The sequence below is a fragment of the Panthera onca genome, chromosome B1, assembly GCF_046562875.1.
Source record: "Panthera onca isolate mPanOnc1 chromosome B1, mPanOnc1 haplotype 2, whole genome shotgun sequence".
Classification (NCBI taxonomy): Eukaryota; Metazoa; Chordata; class Mammalia; order Carnivora; family Felidae; genus Panthera; species Panthera onca.
Window position 1 is genome coordinate 94,634,006 of NC_138342.1, and position 13,152 is coordinate 94,647,157.

At 36.5% G+C, this 13,152-nt stretch overlaps 1 protein-coding gene across 2 annotated transcripts in view; it reads left to right on the forward strand.

Annotated features, from left to right (window-relative positions):
- Positions 1-13,152, forward strand: part of ANK2 (ankyrin 2) — a 670,685-nt gene that overhangs the window by 169,452 nt on the left and 488,081 nt on the right. Inside the window, exon 2 of one of the 2 annotated variants that reach the window (XM_060654351.3) lies at positions 10,269-10,329. The exons of the other annotated variant lie outside the window; for it this stretch is intronic. Coding sequence (XP_060510334.3) covers positions 10,309-10,329 — 21 coding nt within the window. The 5' untranslated portion in view covers positions 10,269-10,308. The remainder of the gene's footprint in view (positions 1-10,268; positions 10,330-13,152) is intronic. 2 annotated transcript variants of the gene reach the window in all.

A 13,152-nucleotide genomic window follows, 5' to 3' on the forward strand; every position in this document is an offset into this window, starting at 1 on the left:
CTGTTGACGTGGACCTTAGTCATCTGCCGGAAATAGTGTTTGTCAGGTTTCTCTACTGAAACCAACTATTTTTAAACTAGTGTTGACTAGTTTTTCAAATAAAAGTTCTAGATTCTGGATTTGGAAGATTATTTGGAAATTATCATGAGGAAATGGCCTTTAGTGTAATGAAAACATCGGATATAATACATTTGTTTTTCTTCTCCTGTCTAAAGAACACAGAGCTAGTTATCTGTGACTTAGACCATTATCCTAGGGAGATAAATTGTGTGTGTGTGTGGTTGACACATCAAGAGATAAAAAGTGAAGAAAGAGAAGATGATTCCCACCCCCCCCCACCCCCCCGGGATGTGTCAGCTCCATGAAAGAATTTCTGCCCTGTTGATCATGACTGTTGGCTCATATATTTCTCATCTGAGAGACTTTTAAGGAAGTGACCATCCAGGGGTACTTTTAGTATTTTAGAACACCTTGCTCAGGAAGCATTTCCTAACACTTGTCTGAATCTTTCTAGTCTTACTCTACTCAGGCTGATGGAATTGTGAAGCCTTTCCTGTGGGCTCAGGCTCATTATTTTTATTTAAAATTGAAAGAAATGTAGGGTGCCTGGGTGGCTCAGTCGGTAGAGCATCCCAACTTCGGCTCAGGTCATGATCTCATGTTTTGTGGGTTCAAGCCCAACGTTGGGCTCTCTGCTGACAGCCTTGGAGCCTGGAGCCTGCTGCAGATTCTGTGTTTCCCTCTCTCTCTGCCCCTCCCCTGCTTGTGTTCTCTCTCTCTCTCTCTCTCTCTCAAAAATAAATAAATAAATAAATAAATGAAAGAAATATTACAAAGAATAACTCAGGTATGTCGTTACTTGACTATCCTGTCACCAATTTTAATATTATTGAAAGTTAGCAACGTCCTTAACAAAATACAGATGTGACCTTAGTTAGATATCCTCTAATTCAGATTCTTCCAGAGTTTAGATTCTAAATACACATTTGAGTTCAGCAAAGGGAGTCATCTTTAAATAAAACCCATTGCATGGATTAATGTGTATTATTAATGTGTATTTTCATATTTTCTTAGTGAGGTCCACAATGATTTTTATACTACTTATTTATATATTTCTTCATATTTTTTCTCATTTATTAATTAGTATTTTTTTTTTTTTTTTTGAGAGAGAGAAAGAGAGCATGAGCAGGGGAAGGGCTGAGGGAGAGAATCCCAACCAGGCCCCGTGCCCAGTGCAGAGCCTGACATGGGGCTTGATCTCATAACCATAAGATCATGACCTGAGCCAAAATCAAGAGTCTGGGACACTAAACCAACAGAGCCACCCAGACACCCCTCATTGTATTAACTATTGCTATAGGATGCATGCATATACAACTTCCTCTATTTTATCCTTTGGCTCACATATAAAAACACAATTTTCTTAGCCATTTAGTGTAGATGACAGGATCAAAAATATGATTTTCTTTTAGTTATTTTATTATTAAAGGTAGTTATATTATTAAAAGTAAATTATAAGTGGTAGGAGAATCATACTGTTTCCTTAAAGTTTCTTATATTTATCCCCTTTTCTTTAGTTTCAGTGCTACTAGTTCAGTTCCCATCCTCTGCTTTTCTCAGTCCATTAGCCACTCTACTACCAGACTGAGTTTTCTAAATACTAAATTGAATTATGTCTCTTGTGTCTCCACTGTAACTTGTCCATATCTGTACATCATGCGTGATGACTCTGGATTGCTGTCACTAATTCGCTGTCCTGCCTCCCCTACATAATTATGAGATCTCTGAGGGTAGGGACAGTGTCCCGTTCACCTATGAATAACTGGCAGCACACTGTAGGCTCAGTAACCATGGGCTGGATAAATGAATGAGTATAACCACATTTGGAGGTTATCTGGTGGACATCTCCATGACTAAAATGTTGATGTTTGTTTTCATTTCACAGCCCACATTTTAGAAGACTCTTAAAAATCTTTTGTGGACATTTTCAAACACAGGCCAAAGTAAGGAGAACAGTATAATGAATTCCCATGTAACCAGTCAGCTTCAAAAATCGACATCAGCTTGCAATTTTGTTTCATCTGCCTCCCACCCCACATTTTTTTGGTTTGAATTTGGTGGCGTATTTGAAAGCAAACACCAGACATCATACCATTTACTTGTAAACATTTCATTAAGTATTTAACTAGTAAAGTTTTTTTTTCATCATCCCATTATCACACCCCTTTAACATAATTTAATACCAAATATCTAATGTCCATATTTCCTCAAAACTGCCTTTCTACAGTTGATTTGTTAAAATCAGGACCTGAACAAAGCCTGTACATTGCATTTGATTATGTTGAGGCATTGTTTAGTCTTCACATATAGGGGAGTGTCATTTATGTGAAAGATAAATAAGTGATGGCCTGCATAAAAAATGTATTTCTGCTTTGTTTTCTCTCTATTCTATGTATGTAAACATTTAATAACATTAGGCCTAGAGTTAAACATTTGCATGATTGAGCATTTTGGCTCATTCACACCGTTATTCATTCAGTAAATATTTATTGAGTGCCTACTCAATGTTAGGCACTGTTCTAGGCACAGAGAGTCAACAGTTAACAACATGGAGCTTATGTTCCAGTGGTTGGAGCCTCTGCACGTGTTCGCTTTAGACTTGAGCTGGGGTAAGGATGAGTAGTTCCCGAATAAATCCAGAAGGTTTAATTGAGGCAGACTTGACATGTAGGAGCTAGGATCTAATTCTTAATGCTTGAGATGTTTCGCAATTGTCAGGTCCTTGTTAGAACATTAATGCCATTATAGTTATCTCTTTCTAACCTCTATACCAACCAGGCTGCCCCCTTGCTGGATGAATCTCTGTAAAACTCCATTTTGATCTTGTCATTGCCTTCCTAAAACAGCTGAAGCATGACTTGTCATTCCTATCAATAAAGGTCAAACCGCAATACCTATAAAAGTAACCCTAACTTACACTTTCAATTTTATCTTTTTGCTATATCAACTTTACTGTAACCAGGCTGGTCTCTTGAACTTGCCTTGAGTTAATTCTGCTCTGTAACTTTCTTAGGCCGGAATTAACTCATTACCTTCTCCTCTTTCTCTCCCCTTCCTTCTTTCCTCCAATTTTCTTTTCTATTCTCTCCTCTTAATTTCCTTAAAGCTCAGCTTAATTTTCATCACCTCTGTAAAGATTACACATCACCAAGCCATTTAATGCCTAATCCACCAATATGACACTTAATTTACATTGCCTTGATATATAAAACCACCTGTGGTTGGGGTGCCTGGGTGGCTCAGTCAGTTAAGCAGCTGGCTTCGGCTCAGGTCATGATCTTGCGGTTTGTGAGTTTCAGCCCCTCATCAGGCTCTGTGCTGACAGCTCAGCGCCTGGAGCCTGCTTCAGATTCTGTGTCTCCCTCTTTCTCTGCCCCTCCCCTGGTCACGCTGTCTCTCTCTGTCTCCCAAAAATACATAAACGTTAAAAAATTTTTTTAAAACCACCTGTGGGTGAGACCTAGGCTTTATAAATGAGAAAGCCCTGGATTTGATTTTCAGTCCAGCCACTTATTAGCAATATGGTCTTGGGCAAGTCTGTTTACTTCTTAGAGTCTCACTTTTTTTTTGGTCTATAGAATGTAAATATAGGTTGATTTTCATGGGGTTTCCTTGAATAATAATTAAGATAATATATGTAGTCAATATAATTTTTGATACTTGGAAACACTCTATAACTGGTAGGTTATTATTATTGTTAATTATATTTTTGTCTAATTATGTCATCCCCAACTAGACGGGAAGGCACTTAAATAGTGCTTTGTACACTGTTGATATTGCACATTGTTTTGTGAAGAGTCATTTTTAAGATCTTCCGCTTTTGGCTCCAGGGGTTCCCACACAGTCATTTAAATGTTCATCCAGTTGTTCAGATGTGGTTTTTAGTAGTCATTTGAGAGTGGACAACACTAAGGCAGGAATGGAAACATACATCCCAGAAAAATGGTCTAGAACATGTGGGAAAGAAACTGTACCTATTATACTATTTAAGTAGTTGCTAAAATTAGGCCAAAAAAGTGATTGAAATTAGTGAGTCTTTATTTTCGTATGAGTTCCTTTATTAAGTTTAGGGGAAAAAAGGGATGTTGTGAATCTGATGCTGAGAGCATCTGTCTAGTTAATATTTTATTTGTTGCAAATGGTTCTCAGTGTTGTTTCTTTGCCAACCTCAAAGCAAAATACTCTGCCTTGAAAGAAGGAAATTAAGAGGCATGATATATTTCACTACGGAAAGCTAGTGAGAGTCCGGGAGAATCAAATTGAATTGTGGGTCTGAAGGAGGCCAAGAAAGAGCATTTTAAACCTAGCTAAGCATAAGACATTGCATCATTAAGCGGGGAGAGTTACAGGCTCATAGTGAAGAAGAAAGCACTTAAATTGCTCTCGATTCTCTTGGAGAAGAATAAACACGTATGCAAAGGTCCAAGATCTGATTTTCAGTGTCAAAAGGAAAAACAATGCGTATTCTGTCAATGGAGCTCCAATTATTCAAGGACTCAACCGAACAGCCCAATGGGAGCTGGAAGCAAGGACTTCATGCAGTAGCTCTGTGTCTTTGGCAGTCTCTTGAATTTGGGACTAAAATTAAAAGTAGTTGAGTGCAACCAGTTCTAAATGTCAGATGGAACACTTTGCTCAGCAGGCAGTGCACAATGCTGATTTTCCTGTTATGTTCTGCATTGTTATGTGAGATGTTGAATCAGGTCCTTGTTAGTGCCTTCACTAATACAAGAGCTGGAAAGCAACTCCACAATTAGTATTCTGTGATGTTATTGCCTATTTGCCTTGAACTTTAATTGGGCAAGGTTTTCGTGAACTTGTTTTTTTTCTTTAAAAATTTTTTTCTTAATGTTTATTTTTGGGGGAGAGAGAGAGAGAGAGAGAGAGAGATAGACAGACAGAGTGCAGGTAGGGGGGGACAGAGAGAATCCGAAGCAGGCTCTAGGCTCTGAGCTGTCAGCACAGACCCCGATGCGGGGATCAAACTCATAGACCGTGAGATCATGACATGAGCCTAAGTCGGACGCTTAACTGACTGAGCCACTCAGGAGCCCCATGAACTTTTTTTTTCTCTTTTGACAGCTGGAGGCAATATTTTTCTTTCAATTTGATTGGTCTTTTCTATGAACACTTCTTATGAATGCTTAAAAGTTGTACATTCTAAATTGCTACTAAGGCATAGGGAAGGTTGTTTACTACATAGAAAGCATAGAAAGTGAAATATGGGAAGACTTTTTTCAAAAGACTACTATGCTAACCATCTGATCTCTATGGTTACATATACTATTCTAAGGGAGTTTTAAACGATGGGTCTGTTTTAAGCTTCTGAATACCTGTTTATGATTTTGGTAGCTCCTAGTAAGGCTACGTGAAGGTGGACACTGCATCCAATCTAGACATAGGGTAGATCAAATACGATGAAGGCAGAAATGGAGAAAAGGTGGGCTTTGAACACTGTATGTGCCAGAGGCCTGTTATTGGCAGTTCATAGAGCCTCCTGGGAGACTGAAGAGCCACAACGCGTGGCTCTATAATGGCTCTAGAACATTCATCCATGAGAGCATGCAAGTAGTACAAAAGATCCAGAAAATTGCTCCACATAGGGCAGTACTCCTCAAACTTTCACTTACATCAGAATTCCCTGGAAGTCTTCCTAAAACACAAATTATTGGACCTCATTCTTGGAATTTCTAAATCAGAAGGTCTGGGGTGGGGCTTAACAATTTACATCTTTAGGGTGCCTGTGTGGCTGTCATTTGAGCCTCGGACTTCGGCTCAGGTCACGATCTCACGGTTCCTGAGTTCAAGGCCCGGGTGGGTTGGGCTCTGTGCTGACAACTCAGAGCCTGGCGCCTGCTTCAGATTCTGTGTCTTCCTCTCTCTCTGCCCCTCCTCTGTTTGCACTCTCTCTTTCTCTCAAAAATAAATAAACTTTTTTTAAAAAAAAAGAATTTACATCTCTGACAAGTTCTTAAGTGATGCTGATATACTGCTGGTCCGATATCCACTGAAATAAGGCGATGATTCTTGCCGTATTTCTCAAACTTTAATATGCAGAAGAATCATCTTGGAGAAGTTGTAAAATGTGTAGTCTTCAAAAATCAGGGGCGCCTGGGTGGCTTGGTCGGTTAAGCGTCCGACTTCGGCTCAGGTCATGATCTCACAGTCCGTGAGTTCAAGCCCCGCGTCGGGCTCTGTGCTGACGGCTCAGAGCCTGGAGCCTGCTTCCGATTCTGTGTCTCCCTCTCTCTCTGACCCTCCCCCGCTCATGCTCTGTCTCTCTCTGTCTCAAAAATAAATAAACGTTAAAAAAAAAATTAAAAAAAAAATTATACTGGTGAGGCTCAGGTCTCTGGTTTTATTAAAAACACCATTAGTGATTCTGCTGTAATTGGTCCAGGGACACTGGCTTAGGGACTCTAAGCCATTGGAACATCTCTAACCCTTTAGTATTTGAGTTTTTCATGTTGTCATAACCATTCATGGCTTGAATGTCAGTTAATGACTGTGAAGTTCTAAATCTCCTTGAAGAGCAAAAGAAAATGAAATGGAAACATTAAGAGTATTTTAATGGCTTACTGATAACATAGGCCAAGCCACATCTCATGAAAATATGATACTGTGATATAATATGATAAGCATGTAGCCAAACTTAATATAACATGACTTTGGCATTAAAAAATTGTCTAATCTCCTGTTATTAAGTAAAATGTAAGTAAACTCAATCTTTTGAAGGAGGTAGCAGGATATAATGAAAAAGAAGACTTTGGAGATAGATAGATTCTAGTTCTAACACTTACAAAGCCTGGGCAAGTTACTTAACATTTATGATGATTAGTTATCTCTTCTGTAAAAGGGATTTAGTAATTTATGTCTTTTTTTTAAACTTTTTTTTTTCCTTAGTAGGATCCATGCCCAGTGTGGAGCCCAATGTGGGGCTTGAATTCACAGCCCTGAGATCAAGATCTGAGTTCAAGGGTCACTCAATCAACTGAGCCACCCAGGCTCCCCAGTAATTTTTGTCTTACATGTCATGGAGAATAAATAGATAATATATAGAGCTTTTAATATATTGCAGATGTTTACTAAATGATAGTTAAAGAAGAAATGATAGACCACAGGCATCTCTCATTTCATAAATTTTTTTTTCATTTTGGTTTAACTATGATATGGAAGATGCTTATTCAACTTAACATTCCTTGGTCAGCCATTTCGGCCAGTGCTTTTGTACAGATTTTAGACTGACTCTGAAGTAAATTTCATCCCTCAGGTTTCTTTCGTATAAGAATTATTGAGACATCTGGCTGGCTCAGTCAGTAGAGCATGTATGTGACTCTTAATCTCAGGGTTGTGAGTTCAAGCCCTACATTGGGTGTGGAGCCTACTTAAAGATTTAAAAATAATCAATTTGACAATAAATTTTGTATTAAAAATAAAAATAAAAATAAATAAAAAACTAAAAATAATTATTAATGTAGTCTTTGCAGATATAAATTAAAACTAGGAAATTTTAAAACTAATTGTGGATGTTATATGATGAAAAGAATGCCTTTTCTTTGATTAAATAGGTATATGGTGCATGCATATTTTCTGTCAGGCTAAGGAAATATTTTTTTAAAAAGAACAGATGAATTTGTATATACTGGCATGACCAATATCCACAAGGACAAAAAAAAGCAAGTTCCAAAGCAGTATTACATAATTTTTTTAATGTTTACTTATTTTTGGGAGAGAGAGAGAGAGAGGGAGAGAGAGAGAGAGAGAGATGGAGCATGAGCAGGGGAGGGGCAGAGAGAGAGGGAGACACAGAATGTGAAGCAGGCTCCAGGCTCTGAGCTGTCAGCACAGAGCCCAACACAGGACTTGAGCTCATGAACTACAAGATTATGACCTGAGCTAAAGCTGGATGCCTGACCAACTGAACCACCCAGATGGCCTAATTCACTGAATTTTTAATGTAAATTTGAAAGCATTCTTTTCCAATTATTACAAATTAAAAGGAGACCTTTAGAATATTATGAAAAACTGGATCTTAGTAGAAAAAAGGAATGAAAACAGAAGATAGGATGTTACAATAGAGACCTAGCATCAGAGAGACAATGGCTAGAATCCTGGATCAGCACTGATCATTTGTGAACTTGTTCAATATAGACTCTGAACCCATTCCTCATGGGCTTAGAGTGCGTAATATTTCACATGGCTATTGTGAGACTAAATGAATAAATGTATGTAAAACATTTAAAGTCAAGACATGGCCTTCTTTCAACAAAGTATAAAACCTACCACCTTTTGAGTGCCAGCCTTATGCCAGGAGCATCTCTAATCTTCCAAGTAAGCTCATTTCATGAGAAGAACTAAGGTTCAGAGTTTAAGCAATTTTTGCAGGGCCTATAGTTAGCAAGTGGCAGAGTTAGGCCTTGAAGCCTGGCCAATAAGATTCCAAAGCCAGGCTCTTTCTGTTAAACTGCAGTTCACATCCTTTGACCTTTTCTCCCATAAGGCACAAATACACTTAAAATAGCTTTCTGAGAAAAGCCAAAGGGTATGATTGTGTAGTAAGTTCTCTCTGCAAATCTGTATAAGAAAACTATTTAGGTTGATTCATACAGGCTCGTAAGGCAAAGGTATAAAATACTTGAATATTCTGTGTGATCGAAGCCTGCTTTTGAAATGTGGCTCAGGAAGTCATCTTAATCGTCCTCACTGCCATCAACTCCAGATTATTCTGCGTATCATAGTCTGTCTGCCTAATTTTATTAACTTCTATAGTGGGGATACTCAGGAAAAATTGGTGCATTTTCCTTATAGTTTTAAAAATTGTTATGTAATCAGAGAAATGTCAGAAACTTTAAAGAGCCTATAAACCCTAACGAGAATAAACACAAGATAAAAGAGGAGGGATTAATAAGATTAATATGTATCAGAGAGAAAATGCAAGAAGAAGATCCTGTTGACAATTGAAGAAGAAAACGTATTAAATATTTAGAAATGAGCTTAGGAAAGGGTGTGCATGGACCATACAAAGAAAACTGAAATGCTTTTTTTGGGAGATGAAAGGAAAGATCGAATAAGGGATGGATGAGATGGCAAACAATTGTTGTTGGTTGTCAATTCATGTAATCTATTTATAGACTGAATGCCCTCCTCTTAGGCCTTATTGGACCTTAAAGAATTAAACTCAAGAAATTGATACTAAGCTTTATTTGGAAAACACATAGGCATGAATCTAAAAGTATATCCTGGAAGAAAAAGAAAAAAGAGCAACAAAGAAGGAGATATCCTACCAGATATAGCAAAACACATAAATCAGCAAAAATTAGGACTGAAGATGAGTGGAGCTGAAGAGATAAAAAGAATACACACACACACACACACACACACACAATACACACTCATACTTAAATTATTTTTATAGAAATTTGGCAGTATTTAAAGTCATTAAAAAGATAATGGCTAACTAAATTTGCAGACCTTGAAATGACATGCATGAACTCTAGGCAGTGACATGGAAAATAATTATAAATAATAATAATTAAGAAGAAGAATACAATAGTTTATATTTACAGTGTGTTAGATATGCTAGGTTTAAAGAAGTACATACTTAACATTCATGCGAGGATTATATTTACCTGTTAAACTGAGTACATATTCATATTCATAGATTTAAAGGAGAGAGAACATGAATTAATAAGAACAGTGTTGAGTTCAGATAGTGGAGTAAGAATGATTTTTGTTGTTCCTAAAATTCTTTTACTGTTTTCATATTGTTTTAACAATAAAAGTTTTAATATTGGTTATGTAAACTTTTATGTAGAATATGACCAAAGCATCAAAGTATTGTTTGGCATGTTAAACTTGAACCAATAAAGACAGTTCTCTAGTATGAACACAAGAGTTTCATCTTGTTCACAAGTATCATGAGCATGTCAAATCTACTAATGTTGCTTAAAGTTCCCTATGATTAGATATTTTCATAATTTCTTAAATCTGTTCCATCTTTTCACTAGCTTTGTTTGCCTACTTTTCTGGGCTCTTAAAATATTTACATATTTTTTGTTTTGCTCTTTTGCATTTATAATAGAGTGAGTTTTCTTATAAAGTAATTTTTAAGGGCTACTACAAACCTATTTTTATTAGAAATGGAAAAACTCTTCTTAATAATAAATTAAAATGATTTCAAACTTACGTTTCCTTTTTTGTTCTTTTAGGTAAGTAACTGAACAGGGACATGAAGAACTGATATTTCAAATGACAGCCATGTTGCAAAAGGTACTTTTGGTATTTTAATATCACTGTAAAAGTAATCCTATCGAAAGATATAGAGGTTGGAAAGTAACTAAGTACAATTTTGGCAAAAATAATTTTTTATGTAAACAGATTTAAAGATGTTAGAGCTTTAATAATATTTTAATTATGAAAAATGTAATATTGTCAGTATTACAGGGGAGTGGAAAGATAAAGAGATTGATCATTTTGTCAACATATTGACTGGTGGAAAGAGGGAGGTTGGGGACCAAGTTTGGTGTAATAGACAAAGTGAACACATTGGGATTTGTGCATCAGAGTCATCTATTTTCTCTAAGGGATTATGGTTTCTTGTCTGTTATCAAAACATTATCTCCAGGATTGCTCATCAAATTGATTGCTCTAAGCTTGTCAATAACGCAGTTTGATTCTGGATAATTTAAATAGATTGAATCACTGTGGAGAACTCTCCAGATTCTATTTATGTAAAAAAAAAAATGTTTTTAAACAGAAGGGAGGGAGGAAGGGAAGAAGGAAATATTACACTTAGAGAGAAATAAAGAATTAAAAATTCTCAGTTCTGAATATCTGTCACATGCATGGTTTGTGGAAATCTGATTTTTTTTAAGTCCCAAATCTCATCTAGAAGAATCTCTTTCTTCTCTAGAAGAAATCCTTAAAATATTGTAGAAACTATCATTGTCACAGGGGAAACAATTGCATTATGAATTGTTAGATGAGCTATGTGATACCATTAACATTGGCAATCACACAAAAGACTGTGATATTTTAGATGCACTGAACCATGTATTGTCCCTTTGTACTAAATTAACAATTCATTTCAATAAGCAGAAGATACATGAGAATATCAAAAGAAGAGAAATCAACTCAAATATAAAATCACAATAAAAAAACTTCTCATTTTGCTTAAAATTTTCTGAAGGATCTTACAAATCTCAGGACAGGTGCCACTGAAGAGGCCTAATGTGAAGAGAAATTTGAAAAAAAATTGGGGGAACAACTTTATACTAGGAAGTTTTCTTTTTTAATGATCATTTAATTAGCATAAATTTTCTCTGCTTTGTGACTATTCTTTTGTCAAATGAGATCTAGGGAATTTTATCAATACTGATAATGAGAGCACTAATCAGCTTGGGCTGTTTTTAGAAAGGGCAGATATTACCCTGTCATATTATAGTAATATGTTATGATACAATTTGCTTCACTTGAGGTACAGTGAGGCTTCCAAGTGTAAATGCCAAGTCAACAGTTGGATTGATGAGTCTTAGAAACTCAGAGAATAGATCTGTGGTGGATTTTGGGAATCATTGTCTCACAGTTCATAACTAAGATGGTTGAAATAAGTAAGCCACTTTTGTAGAGACTATAGTGTGATAAAGATTTGAGGACTAATTCCAATACTTGAAAGGTGAGACTAATGAGTTGACAGAGTGTCAAATGTTACTGACAGGTCAAGAAACATGAAGGCTTCAATAAACCCATTAGATTTTCCCATGTGAATGTCCTTAGTAACACTGGCAAGGGAAGTTTTGGTGAAATGGTAAGGACAAAAGCCAGATTGGAGGTGGATTGAGGAATAAATAGGAAGTAAGGACATGGAGTTGGCAAAAATAATAGCTCTTTGAAAAATTTGTCTCTGAATAAAAGGGGAGAGAATCCAGTAGCTGGACAGGGATGTTGGGATGAGAGAGAGCCTTGAACATGTTTAAATGTTCATGAGAATGGTGCAGAAGAAGGGAAGAAATGAAGGTATGGGTTTCTTGAGAATGAAGAAAGGGCTGGAGTAGGCAGTGCAGGAAAAGAGATTACCCATACCTGGTGGGAGGATACCTACTTCAACATAACTAAGGCAGTTAGAGTAGGGTGTGTACACATACAGATAAGCTCATAGACTTGGTATAATACTTATAAGGAGTATTAACAATGGTTTCTCTTTTCTCTATGAAATAGGTATGGCCAGTGCAGTTAGGAAAGTTTTTGAGGAAAAGAGGAAGGCTGGAAATAGTGTTCGTAGAGAGTAGAAGGGGAGAGGGAAAATTGTGTTGGAGACTATGTTGTTAGACTAGGCTGGTATCAATGACAGAATTTGTAGTTTATCAGATTCTCTGAATTTTGCAGTGGTCTTAAGATTCCAATTTGTGAACTTGCCAATTCAGTCAACCTTTGTAGATTGTGACAAGCCTTAGGTGGTATAAGGATTTATTTAAACCTAATAAATGATTACCTTCTTCCATAGAATTAGGATGGAACCATATTTGAAGACATTAATCTAAGTGTGGTCATTTCCCTTAATTTTCATGAATATATACTATGTATATTTGTAAATGTACTATATGCATGAATATTATTTTCAAAAAATCAGAAATCAAAGATCTTCTGCTTCAAGGAAAGGGATAAGAAAGATAGTGACTATTCTTTTTCAGGTCCTCAGTTTTGGTGTGTATTTCCTAATGACACTATTTTCATGGCAAAATTTAGGATCACTATTTGACTTTGAAGAAAAGATTCCTTTCTTTAAAATCCAAAGTTTGTGTCCTATTTGCCATGACAGAAGAGAGCCTGTTGTCCCTACTCAGGCGTCAATAGCTTGGCACATTCTTCCACTTCTGGCGAGTATCCTTTGGATAGTCAAGTTAGACTGTGAAAGTATTAAGTGGGTCCAGAAGATGAAAAACTTCAGTTTGTTGACTTTGAATTGTAAGACTGTTATGTTAATATGCACATTTAACTAGAAACTCTAAATTTCCATTTCCCATTTTGATTTTTAAGAGTGTTTACTTGAGGGCATAGAGCTCTTTATTAGACTGAAGAGATCTTCTAGTTCAG